General features: G+C 41.0%; 1 protein-coding gene across 1 annotated transcript in view; it reads left to right on the forward strand.

Annotated features, from left to right (window-relative positions):
* The window catches only part of GPC5 (glypican 5), a gene marked incomplete at its 5' end in the record, with an annotated part of 1,121,527 nt that overhangs the window by 579,032 nt on the left and 519,344 nt on the right, over positions 1 to 23,151 (forward strand). Inside the window, one exon of the mRNA XM_084617294.1 lies at positions 6,878 to 7,040. Within this exon, the coding sequence (XP_084473420.1) occupies positions 6,878 to 7,040 (163 nt within the window). The remainder of the gene's footprint in view (positions 1 to 6,877; positions 7,041 to 23,151) is intronic.

Below are 23,151 nucleotides of genomic sequence, written 5' to 3' on the forward strand. Positions count from 1 at the left end.
TGTTCTTTCACTTAGTGAAGTGTCATTTTGCAAACTGTTAGCTGGATAAATTCTTAGCAGGATGTATGTACTGTGTATATTGTCAGCCTGCAGAGGGTTGAAAGAACACTATGAAGGTTTTCAAATACTTGCAACTTTTATTTGTACAGTGGCCTGTAGCTAACAGTTGAGGTCCTACTGTCCTAGGTGCTATGCACACCTGTAACTAGACAGTCCCTTGTCTAAAAAGCTCATATGGAAAGTACACCCTGCTCAAAAGAGTGTGCAGTGCAGATGCAGTTGTATTTAGTCTAGTTCTTCCCTTTCTCTCCTCCCCAATTCAGTCTTGCAACCTCACAGATATATTAAAGATAGGAGTCCAAATAAATTGATGTAGCTTCATTGAGTCATTAGAAACATATTGACATACCAGCTGAGGATCTGTCTTCTATTTATATGAATTTTATTCTTGCAATAAATTACCCTGGATATGCAGCTTTTATCACATGTACACATTGTATCATACCAAACATGTATCAGTTTGGACTTGACTTGTCAGAACATATTTCACATAGAGTAGAAGTGCTGTTAGGTGGAAATTAGGGAATATCACTTCTGTATTTTTATTAAGCAGGGAAACAGGTTTTTGAGGCTATCACTTTCAGTAAAGTCAACGATCTTGCTAAAGCATGGCCATTAAAGCTATAGCAAAAGGTAGCCTTGGAAGGGGAACTGCTTATTGCAAGTGTTAAGATATGAAAGTGGCTTGGGCCAACAGAAACTGATATTATTTAGCCAAATATCTCTAAGAGACCAAAAGGTATAATAAGACTGAAAAGAGGACACTGGCTGTTGTACAGAAGACAGATTTTTCTATCCTACTCCCCCTTCAATAGTACCTCTGGTGAAATATTACATTGGTAAAATACAGCTGTAACTTCACCTTGGTATAATAATGAGCTCTAACACCTAGGAGATCTAAAGTATTCCAGTCTACAATGGAGGAAGATATTTGAAATATGGGGGCTTTGACATTGAGCAGAAAAATATGATTGTCAGAAGCTGGTATTTTGACAGGGTACCTGGTCAAGAGAGGGAGATAAAGGATGCATCTCTGATTACTGCTGCAGAGATTCTGCACAACTGCACATGCACAGAATTACTGTTCCCCCATAGATCATAGAATATTAGAGTTAGAAGGGACCTCTGGAGGTCATCTAGTCCAACCCCCTGCTCAAAGCAGGACCAATCCCCAATTTTTGCCCCAGATCCCTAAATGGCTCCCTCAAGGATTGAACTCACAACCCTGGGTTTAGCAGGCCAAAGCTCAAACCACTGAGCTATCGCTCCCCACTTTGCTTCCTACAGAAAAATGACTTTCTGATGGGGAAGAAAAGGGAAGCCACAAGAGCAGTCATACGACCCTCCCCAGCAGTATGTTTCAGGTGCCCTAGGCAGCTGGTAGAGAGGTAAATCACTGTGGGACAGGGCGGGACTGGAAAAGTCTGGGCTGGCTCCTCCTATCTGCATCAGCCTCAGCTGCTAGTCCCCGCTGGGCAAGGGAGGGATAGGACTTCCTCTTCCCCTGCACAGCATCTGGGGCTGTGTCAGACCCACCCCAGATTTCTCCCCTGGCTGTAGGAAGCTCTGCAAACTGCCCCTTCCTGCACTTCTTGCACCCATCGTTCCTCAGCTGCAGGGGAGCTGCTCCCCTATCTGCTCAACCCAGTGCATCCAGACTCCCTCATACCCAGACCCTCCCACTGAGCATCACCCCCAGACACACCCACAACCCGACAAGTCCCATCCCCCTGCATCGGAACCACTCCAACAAGCCACCTGGACCCCCACCCTACCAAGCCTCAACCAGCTGCACCTAGATCCCCACTGTGACCCACACCCCCATTGAGCCCTAACCACTTTCTCCTGGACCCCCTTGCATAGTCCCATTACCGTTGCACTCAGAACCCCCCAACAAGCCCCTGTTTATCCAGATCCACCACTGAGCCACCTGCACCCAAATTCATAGAATCATAGAATATCAGGGTTGGAAGGGACCTCAGGAGGTCATCTAGTCCACTCCCCTGCCCACAGCAACACCAATCCCCAACTAAATCATCCCAGCCAGGGCTTTGTCAAGCCTGATCTTAAAAACCCTCTAAGGAAGGAGATTCCACCACCTCCCTAGGTAACACATTCCAGTGCTTCACCAGTCTCCTAGTGAAAATGTTTTTTCTAATATCCAACCTACACCTCCCCCACTACAATTTGAGACCATTACTCCTCATTCTGTCATCTGGTACCACTGAGAACAGTCTAGATCCATCCAATTTGGAACCCCCTTTCAGGTATTTGAAAGCAGCTATCAAATCCCCCCTCATTCTTCTCTTCTGCAGACTAAATTCCCTCAGCCTCTCCTCATAAATCATGTGCTCCAGCCCCCTAATCATTTTGTTGCCCTCTGCTGGACTCTTTCCAATTTTTCCACATCCTTCTTGTAGTGTGGGACCCAAAATTGGATACAGTACTCCAGATGAGGCCTCACCAATGCCAAATAGAGGGGAGTGATCATGTCCCTCAATCTGCTGGCAATGCTCATACTTGTACAGCCCAAAATGTTGTTAGCTTTCTTGGTGACAAGGGCACAGTGTTGACTCATATCCAGCTTCTCATCCACTGTAACCCCTAGGTCCTTTTCTGCTGAATTGCTGCCTAGCTGCTTGGTCCCTAGTCTGTAGCAGTGCAGATTGCCCCACATAGATCCCTCACAACCCACACCTGGGTCCCCCCACACTAAGCCTCTCCACACTTGGATCCTGCCTTGGTGAGCCTGCCTGCCCACACCTGGTGCACCTGGCATGGAGGGTCAGGGCCCTGGGGTGTTTCTCATGCAGCCCCTGTCCTTGTGCTGTCAGGGTGGGTACAGCCTCATCGCTGAATCCATGTTCTGGGTAGGGGAGCTGTACAGTGATCTCCCAGCTCTGTGTAGCCAGTGACCTGTGCTCCCCAGGCTGGAGCCTCCACATTTATTTGATTTTTGCAGAATTTTTTAACTTGGCAAAGTTGCCTAAAATCTGATGTTGCTGAGCTGCTCTGCACCTAATGTTAATTGCATAATTTGGGGAACCCTACCAATACCCTACTGAGAACTTAAGGGATGACCCTGTTGATTTAGGCACCCCCACTTTTTTTTTACTCCCCCGGCCTCTGAGAGCTTTGGGACTAAGGCACCTACACATACCCATAGGGCTCAGGAAGAAACCTGGTTAATTTAAGTCCCCGCCCTTTCCCTCAGGGCTCTACGGGTCTGCAGGACCTTTTTCCCGTGAAAAAGCCTTACCCAGCTGTGCTTTAAACATCCATTTATTAGCAACACACACAATACATATGCCAAGTAAATCTATTATGCTTTATTAGCAACAGGACATTTCCCCCCCACCCCCACCCCCAATGTTAGTGGTGAATTTCCTGAGTTTCACCCAGGGCTGGTCAAGACTAATTTAATATGGGAGTGAGTTATGTCCCAGGCCTACACTAAGCTCTGGCAGGATTCTCAAACAAGGCATTCTTCTGCCAGCCATGCCTACTGGGCCTGATCTGATAGACATTAATAGTGCACACCTAAGCCACAGAAGATAATGAGGGTAGAACACTCACCTGGGATGTGGGAGACCCAGTTTCAAATCCTCACTCTGCCTGATTTGGAGAAGGGACTAGAATCATGTTTCCTCTGGTCCAGTGCAGTGTCCTAACCCTTAGGTTGTTATGTATTCTGGGATGAGTGTCTCTCTGGCTGAAGCTGTTCCATATTTGTTGGAGCTGGGATTTGAAACTGGGTCTCCCAGGTAACTCTATAACCTGGTAGCTAGTACATTCTTACTCCTTCTGGCTCTTATAGATTGTGATAATGTCACCCCTAGCCTTCTTTTTAATAAGCTAAATAGATTGAGGTCTTGAGTTTGTCACTATAAAGCATATTTTCTAATCCTCCTTGTGGCTTTTCTCTGAGCCATCTCCAATTTATCAGCATCCTTCTTGAAGTGTGGACACCAGAGCAGTGGCACTGTTGATTGCACCAGTGCCAAAATCAGAGGTTGTATTACCTCCCTAGTCATACTTGAGATTCCCCTGGCTATCTATCCAAGGATTGCATTAGCCCTCTCAGTGGCAGATCATGTTCAGCTGATTATTCACCATGACCCCAAGTCTCTTTCAAAGTCACTGCATCCTGGGATAGTCTCCCATCCTGTAAGCATGACCTACAGTCTTTGTTCCTAGTTGTATGACTTACCTTAAGCCGTAGTGAAATTCATATTGTTTGCTTATGTCCAGTTTACTAGATGATCTAGATCACTCTGTAGCAGTGATCTGCCCTCTTCGTTATTTACCACACCTTCAATCTTTGTGTCATGTGCAAACTTTATCAGAAATGATTGTTTTCTTCCAGGACACTGATTAAAAAAATTAAATAGCTATGGGAACAAGAAACAATCCCTGTGGGACCTCATCAGAAACATATCTGCTTGATGATGATGATTTCCCCATTTATAATTACAGTTTGAGACCTGTTAGCTAACTTTTAATCTACTTCAGTGTGCCACATTGATGTTGTATCAGTCTAGTTTCTTAATCAAAATGTCGTGTGGTACCAAGTCAAATGCCTTTCATAAATCTGAGTGTTTTACAATTAATTGTATTACATTATCAAACAAACTTGTAATCACAATAAAAAAGGTCTATTTTTCATAAACCAATATTCATTGGTATTAATTCTATTACGCTCTATTACTTCTTTATTAATCAAGAGCTATATCAACTGCTCCATTATCCAGCTGACAGGCCTATAAATTCCCCTTTTCCCTTTTTAAATATTGGCACAATAGTTTCTTCTAGTCCTCTGAAATTGCCCCAGTGTTCCAAGACATATTAAAAATCAGCATTAATGGTCTAGAGACCTTCACTGCCAGCTCTTTTAAAACGCTTGGATACAAATTATCTGGGTACATTACTTACTACAAAAAGGATATGCCAAAGAGGCTAAGACACAATGTTCTGTTGCTTGTTTTCCAAGTTAAGTCAAGATCCTTTGACTTTCACATAACGGGAAGGTATTGTCATTACTGTCCAATTGTGGTATTCATTAAGTGTATACAATCAGAAAATCTCCAATAATAAACTGCATTTCCTTTCCCCTTTACATTACAGCTTTATATAAAATATGCAGCAAAACAAAATAAACATAAAATGTCCCTAAAATTATGTTTACTTATAATCTCAGTAGTGAAATAAAACTAGCTTTTAAAAAGCACAAAGATCTTAACACTGAATAAAGAATTTTTTTTTCTAATTAGGACTGAGCCATGCTTTGCAGAGGACAACCAATGAGAGAGAGAGATGTGAATTTATATCAAGGGGTGCATTTCTTCATTTTGTATAATTAAGCAAATAGCTTGAAGAGGAAACCAAAATAAAAAAGGCTAAATTGTTCTTTCACTTCTTAATCACTACTAACTGCCATACATTCAAAGAAAAGTTTTGATAGGGTAGAGAACATTGTTTTTTTTTTTTTTTCCAATGTCAAATTTATAGTTAAAGCAATTTCATAGGGACCCCTGGGTTCTCATGATTCAAATCCTAGGCTACTGCTGTGCTGTAGGTGGAAAGATTAGAGAACTCAAAACATGATTACTGTGGGCTAGTATTTAGACAACTAGGGAAAATATAAAGTCTTAATCCAATCCTGTTTTAAGATGGACACAGGGATCTAGGATATAAAGGAGAAACACATCTCAAGCTGTGATTTTGTCAATCTCTCAAACTTAGCAGTATTGAGACTCGTCAATAACATACATAGAGGGGAGTTATACAAGGAAAACCCATCTGTGGCGGGATTTGTTGGTGATGGGTCAGCATGGGGTACTCATGCTGCTGAGTCAACATTGAACTTAATGCCCCAGGCATGACGTGATGGGGTACTGGTCTCATAGAAGTGTGGTTGAAGTACTAAGTTCTTGTTCTCATTTAAGGGTCACATTACTTTTGGCAATAGTAATTTGAATCCAAAAATCTGATGCCTGGAACTATGAACCCACCATCTTCACCAAACAATTTTTAATATGCAAAATTTAGAGGCTGCTTTCAAAAATTTTACCCCAAGTGTGAACTGTTGAAATGATGAAGTAACTAATATATACCATAACTGCTTTAAGGGGAAAAAAATCTTGGACTGTTGTACTAAAGAATCCCAGGGACAGAGCCTCAGCTAGTGTAATTTGGTGCCACTTCATGGAAGTCAATGTAACAGCACCAATTTACATTAGCAGATGCTCTGGCCCTGGTACTGTTCTATGCATTACTGTATGTAATTTCAGATAAAATAAAAAATTACAACTTAATCTGGAATATGTACTGATCTGAATCTTTTCGGAAGCTCAAGAAAGTGTAATGACATTTACATATACACTGAACTTTGGAGATAAAAGTGCTATGTGAATAAATACTACTAATTAATCACTAAACTACTGTAAGTATTAATATTTACATTTTATATATGGGGAAGAGGCAGAGAGTCCAACTGACTTGGCCAGTCTGGTAGACCAGCAACTGAAGCTGAGGAAATCCGGGTTCTGAGTTCCGTCCCCATGATCAAATTTTAAAATATACACCTCTGCAACCCCCAAAAAACCTGAAGTAGGCTGGCTAGAATACAGAAACGTTCAGTAAATATAACAAGGGGGGTTGCCTGATTTTGTCAGTCCAGCCGCCTGATTGCCAGACTGGAGATTTGATATTAGAGAAGCATGTGAACTTTTGGAAGCTCATCCATTCTAAATTTCTGAACCTTTTGAAGCTATCTCATATCTGTTGATGATTGGCATATTTTATTTTGTGCTTGCAGCGGTTGCAGGGCAAATCACTTCCTAAACATGAGAAGTGGGGTCTACTACAAACGGGCAGCGGTGGAAGTATGGATGAACAAGTCAGTGGAGACTGTGATGACGAGGATGGTTGCGGAGGATCAGGAAGCGGGGAAGTGAAGAGAATCCTGCAAATTACTGACTGTAAGTCCTATGATTCTACCTCCACTTATTTAAGTGTTTTTAAGAGTGAATGAGTGTATTAGCCTCTAAGGAACACTACTGGTCTACTTTTGGAGATGATTGTGGTAAATTTATCTAAGCAAAGTAGTTGAGCTTCATGAAGTAGAACATGTACAAAATAAGACTGAAAATTATCTAAAGATAGGAATTATATCTACATGTTCATCTATATTGCAATGAACTTTATCTTAATCTGTATCTTTTTAATGTGACTGGTGTCTGTTGGCACACATTTGGTGTACTGCAAATCATGATACTTGTACAATGATGTTTTAATCCAACTAAATAGTGGTAGAATGTCTTGGACGTGATGAATTACTGGTTTAACATAATAGATACAATTTTCAGTTGAATAGAGACATCTTTCAAATCTTCCCTAGAAACATGGGAGAAAACAATGTACAACCACATTGTGGTAAGTGGATTTGGCCATTACTATTCTATTAAATTGTCTATAGCCAGTGACCACTCCTAAATAACCAGATAAGGTAATGGCATGCTATTGAACCACAGGTATGTGGTGGTTTTGTGATCATGCTAAATCTTTCAAAACATTCAATACTAATGGAAAAGAAAATAATAAGGTGGTTACTATAAAACCCCAAAGTGCTATTGGCCACCTTATGTTATACTTTTTATGTATTTTTAAATCTTCTAATAGACTTTTGAAATATAATTTTTCTAAGTATTTTAAGGAAGCTAGGTACCCACCATCCATTGAATTTCAATGGCATTTGGTCACCTAACTCCCTTTGGCACCTTTGAACATTCCAGCATCTAAAAATGAGTTGGAAATAAAATATTTAGAAAATGTTTGATTTTTTTATATGCTGCTTACTTCAAAAAGATACTTCATGACATCAGTTGAGTCTGAAAGTAATCTTACAAGATGACACTCTTATTCAAAGTATTACACTGTGGAGGGACAACAGCAAGAACCAACCAACTCTACTGCAGTTGATGTATTTTTCTTTTCTGATGTACCAGTGATGTTTCTAAGACAGCCTGTTAGATACTGTGAAGATGGATGGTGGTATCCTGATCTAATGAGCTGCTATTTGAATATTCTAGATTTGTTAGAGGAGAAGATCTTTATGCCCCAGTTCAGGAAAACATCAGCATATGCTTAAACATATGCTTCAGTCACATTGAACTGTAAGCATGCACAGTAGGATTTGAGCATGGTCTTAACTTAATACATATGCTTAAGTACCTTTGTGAATTGGCATGGAATTAAACATACACTAATCAGGGCCTTTGAATCCTCAATGCCCCTTCATGTAGATGTGTGGGTAGAGCTTCTGGGATGCAAGAGAGAGAACCTCTGTTTCCCCAGAGATACCAAGAAAACAGTGCTGGTTTATAGAAATTTATCTTCTGAATCTATATAGTTACTGCAGTAACTAGAGACAAAACACAAAGGGCTCTATTTTTAGCCATAATGTAAGTAGGTGCCACTTACTTGGCTTCAGCTGAGTGGCACCAGTTTATCCCAGGGCTGAATTTGATTCTAATGCTTCACAGGATTTTTTTTCTTTCTTCCTGCCTGAGGCTTTAATTTATAAATTAAATAATTTGTTTTATTGTGGTGGTCATAATTAGTGCTCTCTTAAATGCATGACATGAAATTTGAACACCTTTACATTTTAGACTTGAGTTGACTACAGTCTGTGCTCATGAACCAGAGGTGATTTGTTAAACCTGGGTTTTTTTATGTTCTCAAACATGGTTATTGGAGCTTGAGATCCACAAAGCTTTTGTGACTATTTTTTTTTGCTATACTTGCATTTAATCTGGATTTATGTCATATAGAACAACTCACATAATATTTTCTGATATAGCTACTTCCCCATTTTGGGTTCTTGTGATCCTGGGAGCACTGTGTAAACTAATATAAGCACAAAAGTCCACACTTGATCTGTGGGCTCACAACAAGATTGAGAAGTTATCAGGGAGAGAGAACAGGTTAGTTTAACCCAACCCTTTCTGAGCCTCTGAACCCATGCAAGCTTATGACCATCAAATTCATGAATCTCTTTGGAAGAGTTTGGATCTCTGGAAACATTTCATTGTTTCTAGTAATTAACCCCTTCTTTGGGATTTTACACTTTTGTATTATATAAAAATGCAATGCAAAACTTTCACTTATCAAGGTGACATGAATGACTTTTCAAAATAGATTACAGTTCTCAATTACTATAGAATTGGACATGAAGAACCAGACATCTATCAGAACCAACTGGGCATCCATCAGAGTTGGGCATTGGTTACATAGAATTTAGCAACTCTAGTACAATATATATATATATATATATATATATATATATATATAAATCCACATGTACTATATATACCAATGGGCTGCCTACTAGCTACCTAGGATTTCCCCGCTGTTAACATTTTCTATTTTTGAAAAGCAGACAGGAAACCACCCAAGGCAGCATGCAGACATGATGTAGAGCAAGGTAAATGGTAAGATGGGTCATACTTCTCTTTCTGTTGGGTTTAATTCACAGTCTTCCTACATATTGATAAATGGATGAAATGAACTACAAAGCAGCTGAATGACAGAGTTTGAACTAAGGGACCTAATAGATGAAATACTGTAATATGAAGTAGGACTCTCGTGTTGCAGTTTTAAACACATTCTCTGCTTGCAGAGTAATTTTAAGCATCTATTTAATCACTATTTTGATCATTTTTTTTATTTAGTAATTTAATCTCCCCTCACAGACTGCCATGTAAGGAAAGAGAAATTATTCTCTATTTTAAAATAGTGCCAAGATATCCTCACTAAAAATCAGCAACACTGTGTAAGCTGCTGACATACTAAGAAACAGTCCCTGCCCTGAAAAGCTTACAATCTAAATAGACAAGGCAAACAAAATATGAGAGAATAGAAGATGGAATATCCTCATTTCACAGATCACTATGGGGGGGGGGTAAATAAGCATTTTACTCCTTATCATTCCTTTCTGAGGGCAAGTCAATGCTTTCTGTATTAGTACGTGTGCATCTTTGTGCATGTATTTCTTCCAAGATAAAACTCTAATTTACTTACATCCCCAGAAATTGAAGGTGACTTTATTTTCCACTTGATGTTACAGATGCAAGTGTATGGTGATGGACTTTAGAGTGTGTGTGAAGAGATCAAAGGCAAAAAATGTACTCAATTCAGAAATGAAAACATCTATCTTTATATCAGTGCTCACAGTATGTACACCGAAGTAACGAGCTTGACTTCCACAAAGGGAGTCTGACAATTGTATTTGTAGGTCACTATTTATCTGGGCAGGCTAGTGGATAGCAGGGAGAATGGCATTAGAAAAGGTTGGGTGTTCTGCACTCCCAGATAAAAAGGAGCTACGTTCCAAAGAAGACCTCATCTAAAACTTGGCTTTCAATTCATCCTACACTCTCTTGATCCCAAACATCGTATTCCTTATCTCTCCTCTCAGCTCCTTTCATCCTGCATCTTGTGTGTGAAACACCCTCCTTCCTCATCTTTAAATTGCTTCTGAAAACCCAGTGCTTTTGTGAAATCTCACTTAGTCCTTAGTGCACAGGGGCCTGAGAGCGATATTGTACCTAGCGATTCTGGGCAATGGTTCTTGTTTCATCTTCCCTGGCTGATCACTCCTGGCTGATCTATCCATGGATGGGCACAATCTTATTTTAAATTAGACTGAGAATAGTTTTAAAATAGTGTGTTTAAAAACAAAACTGCTGAAGATGGGGAGAACCATCATGAAGGGAGGAGAATACTACTCTTGTCTGTGGCAGTGAGAGCAGGTTTGGAAGAGCCTTTCTTCTTCTCAGTGTGGCCTCTTATGTGTGGTGGTTGTCAGCCAATATTGCCATTTCTTGGAAGAGTCAGGATTGACCAATAGCAGCCCACCTCACAAAGGAATTAATTTAAATTTCTTTCCAGAGTGGATTGTTAGAGCAATGCTTCATAAAGTATCTTTTTAAAGGAAGGTGTTGACTAAAAACAGGGTGGCTGGCTGGGATGCAAGAGGGAGGAAGACTGTTGCGATTACTAGCGGTACGGTGGGAGGCAGCACAAAGATGCACATGACAAAAGCATTCTTATCTGTAAACTGGCTTTGGTGGATTTTTTTATTCCAATCTGGAAGTTCCACTAACTATATCCAATTATTCTATTGTCTTGGTACCTGCAGTTATGAAGGTAAGAAATAGATGAGTGATTAAATGACTAAACTGAAATTAATTCACTGAGTGAGTGGGAATATGAAGGATAAGGTTTGTTCAATAAAGAGAGCCTGCAGTGCAACACCTATTAACCCCATTGTGTGTAACACTTGGGAATGACTGTTTAGTGAAAAAAAAATCTGCTTGGCTCCCTAGTTAGAAAGCCAGCTGAAAAGTATTTGGGAATGTATAGATACATGAGATTAAAACCCTTTGAACCAGCTGCAGTAAGAGCTGGGATGAATTTATACTTTCCAAAAACAGTTTACAATATTTTCTGCTTGTAAAGTCTAGTATGGATTTGCTGACAGTTGACATTGTTACTAGAAGTACATTTTCAATTGCTATTTATTTAGCAACACAGTTGATCCCAACAATATATTTTTCTTCAATTATATTAGAACAAGACAATGGTCCACAGAAATTATACTTTATTATGGTAGTGTCTAGTGGCCTAGTCAGAATTTAGGTCACAGCATGGTATGTAGTTTTTATCTCTAATGTTACCCTGAAATTTAGGCTTTGGGGCACCCCTAGACTAACCTGCCTATCATCCCCTTCATGTGCTCTTCCTGGGGAATGGGTCTCCCCGGTAACTCAGGAAACGCTTGAAGGACACGGATATAACCTTCTGATAAAGTGATTGACACAGGCAGTTGTCTTTCCAAAACAAAGTATCTTTTATTGATGTAACTAATAATCCCTATTACAGTATAATCTAGAAATAAAAATCAGACACATTCCTTATTACAAGTTAAAGAAGATCTAAACTACAATAGCATACAGTTTAAATTATTCCAAGTGATGCGCTCTATTACAGATCAGTCTGCAATAGATCGCTAACAGCCTTAACTTATATTTTAAGTTTTACATAAGAAAATTACATTTTACAACCTATTCATTCACACACTCTCTCTCTCTCTCTCATTTTTTCCCTCTTTGGAACTCTTCAACCCTCTCAGCAACTCTTCTGTCTTCTTGGTAAGCCCTTGGATCTCTCTTCTTGTTCCTTTCCAGCAACTGTTCTTGCTAGCTCCCAACCGACTTCTTTGCCTGTGTGCACTCTCTCTCTCTTGCCTGCCTGCCTTATATACTGTTCTATCTATCAGATCTTTGCCTGGATATGTTTACCACTCAGATTACCTCATTCTTGGTTATTCTCACTCACATTGTTTCTACTTCTGAACAAAGTGTTCTGCTACACTGTTGGGCTGCTGTGGTGTTTTTTTCTGTCACAGGGATGGTAAATTTAATTATATTATGGTCACTATTACCAAGTGGTCCAGCTATATTCACCTCTTGGACTAGATCCTATACTCCATTTAGGACTAAATCAAGAATTGCCTCTCCTCTGGTGGGGTCCAGGACCAGCTGCTCCAAGAAGCAGTCATTTAAAGTGTCAAGAAGCTTTATCTCTGCATCCCATCCTGAGGTGAAATGTACCCAGTCAATATGGGGATAATTGAAATTCCTCATTATTATTATTGTTATTATTATTATTGAGTTTTTTTTATTTTAATAGCCTCTCTAATCTCCCTTACCATTTCAGTCACTATCACCAGCCTGGTCAGGTGGTCAGTAATCTCCCTACAGCTATATTCTTCTTATTAGAGCATGGAATTTCTATCCATAGAGATTCTAAGGTACAGTTTGATTCATTTATGATTTTTACTTCACTTAATTACTTACTTGATTTTTTACTTCACTTTACTTCGCTCTCACATATAATGCCACTCCCCCACCAGCACAACCTGTTCTGTCCTTCCGATATATTTTGTATTTTGTGTCCCATTAATTATCCTCATTCCACCAAGTTTCTGTGATGCCTATTATATCCATATCCTCATTTAATACGAGGCACTCTAGTTCACCCATCTTATTACTTAGACTTCTAGCATTGGTATATAAGCATGTAACAGGGCTCTCCGCAGCTCCTCTACAAACTCAGTCAGAGACGAACCCAAAGTACATGCACCAGTGCTCTTTTATTGTTCGCGCCCATCCCCACCACCTACTATTTACGTATATTACAGACCAACACCCTGGGAGACTGCTAGCTTCCCCAGCCAGCAGGAATCTAGAGCCCCACACTCCTCCCCTTCCTTTCTCTCTCTCCCCTGCTTCCTTCCAGACAGCTTTATATAGCAGGCTGGGTACTCAGTCCTGCAGGTGCGTCTCCTCAGGTGATTTGGGCGTGGCCCCTCCTTCGGTGGGACCTTCTCTGCCTCAGTTTCCCCCACACCCTCTTGTGGGTTTGGGGTCTCGCCGTGGGTGCCACATCCATGGGACCCTCCGCGGGGTCTGGCCCTTCCTCTGAGGGGTCCAGGCCCGTAAACTCCCCCAGGTAGGCCCCCTGCAGTTCCACCCCCTGGTTTCTGTTTTCTAGGAGCTTTGTCAGTCTTGACAGACCTTGGCCCATCCTCATTTCTCACAGCCTTCTGGCTCGGGTGGTATGCCCCCCTGTCCGGGGTACCCCCTCACTTCCTTCTTGGTGGTGGGCCCCAGTCCCTGCCCACCACCACCACCGGATATGGTAGCCCCTCCAAGACCCTCACCCACTTCTACCTGAAGCGGCCCTTCACTTCCAGGGGTACCTGGGCCACCTGGAAAAACTTTGTCCCCATGTATGCAGCCAAGGGCCAATCTCGCCCCCCACCCCCCGACCAGCCAATGCAGTTTTACCAATGCCTGCTGTACCAGCGTACACCCGGATGCTGTGTCCAGCAGGCCAGCTTGGGGTTTTCTCCCCACCCTCTTGGGGATGGTGATCAGGTTACTTCTCCCTGACCGCCTCTCTACCTGGGTCCACCCACAAAACTCGGCCCACCCGCACTCCATCTCTGGGCAGTCCCGTTTTATATGTCCTGGTTTTCCACATTTCCAGCAGCATAGCCTAGCCAGTCTCTCAGGTGTCCTGCAGGGCTCACCCTTCTTCCCTAGGGCCGCCCCGGAAAATGGTTTGGGCAGTCTCCTCCCCGGCTCTCTATCTTTCCGGGGCCGGTCCTCCCTCTGCGGTCCCTCAGCCTCGATGTATTCTTCGGTCCATCTGACCACTGCCTTCACAATATCAGGCTGGTGTCGCCTCACCCAGACCCGTATGGCCTCAGGGAGGCTTTGTAGTAATTGTTCCAGGACTCAACTGTCCATAATCTCTGCCGTGGCATGCATCTCTGGCTTTAACCATCGGGTCGCCCAGTCCGCTAGCTCTTGGTAAAGGCTCACCAGCAAGCGGCCCGGAGTTTCTGCCAGTAGCGCCTGGCCGAGAGGCCCAACCGCTCTAGAATAGCGGATTGTACAGTCTCATAGTCTTGGGCGTGCTCCTCACTCAGTGCCAGGTAGGCCACTTGAGCCTCTCCCACCGAGTACAGCGCAAGTCAAAGAGCCCAAGTTGTCTTCCCGCACCCGGCGCCTGTGGCCATCTGCTTGAATGTCCCCAGGAATGCTTCTGGGTCATCCGCCGGGCTCATTTTGCACAGTCCCCAGCCCAGGGGTCGGGTGCCCTTGCCCGTTGCAGGACTCACCACCCGCTGTAGGAGCTGTGCTTGTGCATTGGTCTGCTCCCTGATAAAGTCTTGTAGGCTCCGCTGCTGTTCTGCCTGCCAGGGCAGGAAGGACTGCATCTCCATCTGGTGGGGCAGCTGGATGGTTCGCAGAGCCTGTTGCATTTCCTCCTGCTGTTTTACCAGCCATTATAGGGTGGTCTCCATGTCCAGGCTCGTCAACCACGTTCGCTGGCTCTAAATCCCGGACAAGCCCCCATGTGTAACAGAGTCTGCTGGACTCTTTCCAATTTTTCCACATCCTTCTTGTATTGTGGGGCCCAAAACTGGAGACAGTACTCCAGATGAGGCCTCACCAATGTCAAATAGAGGGGAACGATCACGTCCCTCGATCTGCTGGCAATGCCCCTACTTATACATCCCAAAATGCCATTGGCCTTCTTGGCAACAAGGGCACACTGTTGACTCATATCCGACTTCACGTCCACTGTAACCCCTAGGTCCTTTTCTGCAGAACTGCTGCCAAGCCATTCGGTCCCTAGTCTGTAGCGGTGCATTGGATTCTTCCATCCTAAGTACAGGACTCTGCACTTGTCCTTGTTGAACCTCATTAGATTTCTTTTGGCCCAATCCTCCAATTTGTCTAGGTCCCTCTGTATCCTATCCCTACCCTCCTTTATATAGCATGCTGGCTATTCAGGCCCACAGGTGCATCTTCTCCTCTCTGGCCAGCCCCAATTAATTCCCTTTTTAACCAGAGGTGGGCTAAGAGGGGCCTGGCTTGGCTCTCCTAGCCATCACCCTGTTACAAAGAACTTTAAAAACTTGTCTCCTTTTAGCTGTCTGCCATTACACGATATAATTGAATGGGACTCTTTTTTTTTATTTGACTGTTTCTGATCAGACCTTTCCTGTATTTTATCATTTTCCATCCTCTCGTCCTCACTAGGACATAGAGATTCTCTGTTTATAGATCCTCCCCTAAGGGATGTCCGAACCATGTGCTCCTCCACAATTATCAGCTTTCCCCCAGCCCTTAACATTAAAAAGATCGTAGAGCAGTTTTTTTAAAGTAAATGCCAGCAATCTGGCTCCATTTTGGTTTATGTGGAGCCCATCCTTCCTATATAGGTCCCCCCTTTCCCAAAAGTTTCCCCAGTTCCTAATAAATCAAAACCCCTTCACCATCATCTCATCCACACATTGAGACTCTGCTGTTCTTCCCGTCTAACTGGCACTGTGCGTGGAACTGGGAGCATCTGAGAGAATGCTACCATGGAGGTCCTGGACTTCAATCTCTTACCTAGCAGCCGAAATTTGGCCTCCAGGACCTCTCTCCTATCCTTCTCTATGTCACTGGTACCTTCATGTACCATGACCACTGGCTCCTCCCCAGCACTACACATAAGTCTATCTAGATGTCTCGAGAGATCCACAACCTTCGCACAAGGCAGGCAAGTCACCATGCGGTTCTTCCGGTCCTCAGAAACCCAGCTATCTATGTTTCTAATGATCGAATCACCAATTACTAATACCTGTCTCTTTCTAAGTCTGGAGTTCCCTCCCCTGGAGAAGTATCCTCAGTGTGAAAGGTTATCATATCATCATCTGAATGGAGGGTCCAAACTATGGGATTGTTTCCCTCTGCTCCAGTCAGATGCTCTCCTTCCCTGGGACTTTCATCCTCCTCAACAGCACAGAGGCTGTCAGACTGGGGGTGGTACCTTTCTACTGTGTCCCGGAAATCTCATCTATGTACCTCTGTCTCCTCAGCTCCTTCAGTTCAGCCACTCTGGTCTCCAAAGCCCATACACAGTCTGAGGGCCAGGAGCTTCTTGCACCAAATGCACACATATGCCACTTGCCCATAGGACAGGTAATCATACATGCTGCATTGGGTGCAATAAACTGGGTAGGATAGGATCATGTTTCCCTTTTTCATAGGTGTATCACATTGGTAGTTCCTAGCCCTCTTGTGATTGACCCATACACCCTAGTGTCTTTCCTCTGTCACTTTTGAACAGATGAGCCGCCAGGTTGTAGCAGAAATACTTATTCGACCCTAACCACATGACTTTGCACTTTGTATTAAATTTCATTTCATTTATTACTCCTCTCTTCAGAATCATCCAGAGTTTACCATATAATATGCCAGTCTTCCTCTGCACTGCCTCCAAACTTTGTATCATCAGAAAATTTCATTAGGATGCTTCTGCTTTTTGTAATATGGTCAATACTAAAATTGAGTGACTGGTCCCAAAACCAGTGCTTGAGGAACTCCACTAGTAACCTCTCTCCATTCGGATAGTTCTACTTTTTAGCACAACCCATTGCCTTCTCCCCTTTAGCCAGTTCCTTATCCTTATAATTCTTGTACTAATCCCCACCTTTAATGTAACAGTTTCCTATGTGGTATCATGTCACATGCTTTACTGATGTCCAAGTATATTAGATCCACTGCATTTTTCTTGTCTGAAAAAATACTTTCTCAAAGAAGGATATCAAGTTAAGCCTGGGATGCTGTATATTTGGTTATTCGCGTGTCACCTTACATCCCCATTACTATTTGCCTCCATGAATTGAATTATTATTTCCTTCACAATTTGTTCTAAAGTTTGCATGCTAAACTAAAAAGGCTGTAATTGCCTGGATCACTTTCATTCCCTTTTTAAAATATAGGTATGATAACTATTCTCCAGACAAATGGTACTACTCTCTGGCTAGGCTGGTGGCCAGCAAGAATTACTGATGTCTCTAATAGCTATTTGGCCATTCATTTGTCATTTAGTTAGAGAAGAGACAGAGAGGGATTAAGGTACTCTTGTGCTCTCCGCCCCCACATTGACTCAATGGGAAAATATATGGCACAAAGGGCATCTCCTCCTTCCTCATCTCTGTGCCACTTCGAGCAAAGGCCAGCCACAACATGAAGCCTTTTTCCCAGAGTCACTCTTAGTGCAAGTTAGTTTGCTTCGTGCTGCTTTCAGTAACTGTGGAGACTCCTTGACATATTCATAAAAGTCAGCACAAGACATATGGTAGTTTGGCTGCACCCATAACATAACTTTCACACCACAATGCTTTCACTTAATCCGTTCACTTCTTTGCTCCAAAGCTGAATCCATTAAGCTGAAAACCCTTTCACTGTATGCATTTGAAACTGGTATTTGAAACAGTGAAAGATAAGAGTTTAAAAATTTGTCTGTTTTTCATTTTGGGGTATTTATTAAACACTTTCACCCATCTTTGATCAATTCTTTGCTCCTTTGAAATTTACTCCTCTTAGTTGGTGTAAAACGAAGTAGCAATCATATAGCTTGTTGAAATCAATCTCAAAGTGAAGAAACCAGCCAACCTATAAGTATCAAAACATTGCACTTCATTGTCCAGTGAGAGAACTGATGTTTGTTTGAAAACTGATAACTTGCAAAATGGTATGATTTCAATATGTGATGCATCTTGACAGTGCCTTATCTGCTTCCTCCTCAAGTTGTCTTCTGTTCCATAGAGAGACATTGCACACAATAAACTAGACTGATTGTCCATAGAACTTGTCCTTTTTCCTTCTCTTTAGTTTAGAATGTAAACTTTTCATGGCACAGCCTAATTTTGTACAGTTGGCATGGTTGCATTCTAGCTTTTTTTAAAGTGCTTAATAAAGTGTCCCCAGTAGGTTATGTAGGAAGTAAACAGTACAAAGAGGAAGAGATTCTTGGCTCATTCTTCTTCCCTCTGAAGTGAAATATGCCTTAATGCAGGCAAGCACTGATCTATTGCAGACTGAAGGGGAAGCCACCTTGTTGGCACATGGCACAGAAGTTCCTTATACTCAGTTTCTAAAAAGTGGAAAAAAATGAACTGAGATTGTCTTTTTAGTAGAAGAAGAGAACTAACTATGCACTTTCAGACTAAGACATTAAACGTCAAAACTCAAAGCTTTCATGGCATTTTTAATAGTTATAATTTCATGGCATTTGCATTCAACTGAATCTGCCATTCAGTTGTTTCAGCTTCTGGTAAACTGACCTGTTTCCCAAACTTAACAGAGGTGTTATCAGGTATATAGCATGACACACAGCTTGTACTGAGCTGTTTTCTTTTAAAACATTTGAAATGTGGAGAGCAGTGGCATCAGTTGTCTCATCATTACCATGGTAAAAATCAAATAAGCCGTTTTTAGTCCTTTCTGTCTTTGAAAAATAATGAACAGTTACACGGTAAAATCTATGTCCCTCATTTGAGGCATCTGTTGCAATCGAGGGGAAAAGTGCTAATTTAACTAAAAGTTCATTAACTAAAAGTTCCTGTGATTTCAGAGCCGAAACGTTCTCTGCAATGTTAGTTGCTTTTGTAAATCCATAATGCGCCTTTCAAAATTTATAATTCTGGTAAAAACTTTGGAAGCAATTTGACAACAATCTTGACTATAATAAATTATGAATCATTCATGCCAGAGTGAATTTCTTTTAATTCTGCTGCTGTCACTAGATTTTCCTGAATTGTGTCTGTTTTTGTGGGTTTTTTTTTTTAAAGCTCCAATTGGAGGTCTGTTTTTTCTCAGCATTTGGGTTTTGTACGTTCCACATGAATGGCACTGGCTCATCTCCCCTCATACTTAATGGAAAATGCTTGATACAAAACACATTCAGATGTGAATTCATCAACTTTGCAAAGACAGTTTTTATACTCAGGGTCCTTATACCAGTTGTCATAAATAAAATAGTACTTTTTTGCCTTCAGTCACAATGTTTTCAATAGACACTGTGAAAATCATTCATTTTGAAAAATGGATCTGCTACTGTCAGAAATATAAAGGGAAGGGTAAACACCTTTAAAATCCCTCCTGGCCAGAGGAAAAACCCTTTCACCTGTAAAGGGTTAAGAAGCTAGGATAACCTCCCTGGCACCTGACCAAAATGACCAATGAGGAGACAAGATACTTTCAAAGCTGGAGGAGAGGGGGAAACAAAGGGTCTCTCTGTCTGTGTGATGCTTTTGCCATGACCAGAGCAGGAATGCAGGTTAGAACTCCTGTAAAAAGTCAATAAGCAATCTAGTTAGATATGGGTTAGATTCTGTTTTGTTTAAATGGCTGATAAAATAAGTTGTGCTGAATGGAATGTATATTCCTGTTTTTGTGTCTTTTTGTAACTTTAGGTTTTCCCTAGAGGGTTTCTCTATGTTTTGAATCTGATTACCCTGTAAGGTATTTACCATCCTGATTTTACAACAGGTGATTCTTTTACTTTTTCTTCAATTAAAATTCTTCTTTTAAGAACTTGATTGCTTTTTCATTGTTCTTAAGATCCAAGGGTTTGGGTCTATGTTCACCTATGCAAATTGGTGAGGATTTTTATCAAGCCTTCCCCAGGAAAGCGGGTGTAGGGCTTGGGGGGGTTTTGGGGGGAAAGACAATTCCAAGCAGGCTCTTTCCCTGTTATATATTTGTTACACGCTTGGTGGTGGCAGCAATAAAGTCCAAGGGCAAAAGGTAAAATAGTTTGTACCTTGGGGAAGTTTTAACCTAAGCTGGTAAAAATAAGATTAGGGGGTTTTCATGCAGGTCCCCACATCTGTACCCTAGAGTTCAGAGTGGGGAAGGAACCTTGACATGGAGACCCTTAAGGGCTTTTCCTCTGGCCAGGAGGGATTTTAAAGGTGTTTACTCTTCCCTTTATATTTATGACAACTACTTTTGAAAGTGAAAAATGCTGTTATTATTCAAGAGACAGTTGTTTGGTCACTGTGAGACCGCACTGACTTTATGGTAGCTTCATAACAAGTTGCACCACCAGTGTGTCATAAAATGGTTGAGAAGGGCAAGCAAGTATTGTCTCAACACTTCTGACACCAGATGGACTAAAATTATCCCGGAATGTATGAAAGTAACAAGAAACTGATAAGATAAATCTGATTCACCAGTCAATACTCACTTTGAGAATTTGCCATGATTTTTCTTGCAGATGTCTTGCAACAGTGTCCAGGAGATTAATCTTTAATTCCTGGAAACACTAGGATAATCTTGGAGGGTTGACTACCCTATCATAACTTAATATTCATGTTGACTGTTGCAGGTTTAATAGAAGGCAGCATATTGATGAAAATTACAAGATTTTAGATCACTTTAATGCCTCAGTACTAATTCCCTGAGTAAAGCCCATGTAACCCTAGGTTATAATTTTTTTCAGCAAATGAGCCAACCTGACAGTAAAACACTGATCACGATTACTTAAGAACTGTAAATCTTAGGTGTTCATTAAAGGTAGAGATAGGTGTTACATTTTAGAAATGAATGCAAACTTAACACAAACAAAAACCTTAATGTTTGTTTCTCCTGTCGCATTGTAGGTATCCATTAAGATGACTACTTCTTGCTGATGTCCTGCAATGAGCTCCATACATCCATACATGCAGGCCCCTGAACACATGTAACAGGAGTGTGTGTGTGTGTGTGTGCTGAAATTCTGGCCGAGGTTTAGAGTGCTCAATACCTCACCCTAAGCACCCAATACTACAGAGATTCAATCTCAAATCTTGGAATGGCATTTGGATATTTATCCAGAAGTTCAGATACTTGTCATCAATCCAAATTTCAGTTATTTTGGGCTCATTTAATTGACCCTCAGAAGCTGTCAAATGTAAAATTCTGATAACTTCACGTTTTCACTTGCTGCACAGATGGGTATTTAGTCTCAAACAAAAATGACATGTTTTCCATGGCTTTTATTACTTTACTTTACCAGCATCCTGACTGGTTAGTAACTTTTGTTGGTTAATAATTAAATCAGTGTTTTAATGTGTGTTGCAAAGCGCCACAGGAGATGCACTGAAGAGCCACTTGACTCCTGAGCCTTTGTTTATCACTGCCTTAGTGTGTCACAAGCTAACTGATCTTTAACTCTCATTTGTAGTTCAATGAGGGTGGGATTGGAATGGAAGTTAGCGAAGGTTTGAAGATTTACTTTGGGATTTTTGCCTGCTTCATATCTTTGCTGAATAGCTTTATTTATTTTAACTAAATAGGGCATTGTCCCCCAGTTGGTGACATTTTTCATATGTAATATATTTTATAATCTATTTTCAATGTCTTACTCTTCTTTTCTCCTCCACTAATATACAACATAAAGGAAGGAAATATTTGCAAAAAATATTTTCATAGAATTTTCTAACATCTATATAGTTTGAAAAGCTATTCACATTGTAGTATATTTGTGGAAAATATAGAATTTGAATATTTTAATGTTCTAGCAACATAACAGCAAAAAGAAAAGAAAAAATAAATAAGAATGTTAGGGCATAGCTGTTAAACAGCACTTGTTTAATAGTACTTGTTTCTCTACTTTTCTCCAGGAGTATTTTTTACATTATTCAACACTTAAAAAAAAGGAAGCTAACATTGATTATTTTTAATTTGCATGATAGAGGCATACCTTCAAGCTCTGGTCACCAATCATTTGTTACAGAAACATAAAGAAGTACAGCTACCGGCAAATGCATTGCAAAAACATCAAAATGTATAAAATGCCTTCTAATTTAGCCTAAATAGACTCATTTGTTATACTTAGAAACAAGCATTTTGCCACGGACTGTGATGGTTCCATAGTCTTTTACAATTTTTTTCCAATTCTGTGTTCCATTCTATGTTTAGTTACAAACTGAAAGTCTAACAACTTAATGATCTCTTGCTCTTGGAAGATCTAGAACATAATATGGGCAATGTTAAAAATACACCAAAGGAAACACTTTAAGGCTTCTATATCTGCAACTGTTCCCCTAAAAGAATGGGTAGATATAAAATGTAGTTCATTAGCTGGATAGGTTTAAAATGTTTCATTTCGTTTTTATTAAGTAAGGCAGAACTGTATTTTTCGACCTATTCCTTCTTAAACTGATTGTACCCCTGACCAACTTTAAACTTATGCATGCTAAGTTCACCGTTATGCCTTGTAAGTTTTTTCCAGGCTTCACTGTATTCTTTAAATAAACTAAATGGTGTAGACTTTTGGGGGTTTCAGTACGGTCTGTGCAGGAATTTAAATTGGATTAATTTTACATTCGCATCTTTCACTACCAATAATTATGATTCCTCAGCTTTGAGTAATCGGTTTCTGAGTAAGTCATTTCAGGACATTATTTTCCTTTTTTTAGAAGGAGGAGTTGTATTGTTTAGATTCAATAGCTAGTTGTAAACTTGAGGAGTTTGATTTCTATGTACTTAAGAAAATCAGCAGGGAACCTATATGCATGTTGTGCAGCAACACTATGCCTAGATACCTGTAATACACACTAGGTTATCTATCCTTAGAAAATAATTCTGGGAAGGGTTCCTATAAGGGGTTCCTAACCTGGAGACTTAAGAA

Source organism: Lepidochelys olivacea (genome assembly GCF_965140295.1).
Source record: "Lepidochelys olivacea isolate rLepOli2 genome assembly, chromosome: 1".
Taxonomy (NCBI): Eukaryota; Metazoa; Chordata; order Testudines; family Cheloniidae; genus Lepidochelys; species Lepidochelys olivacea.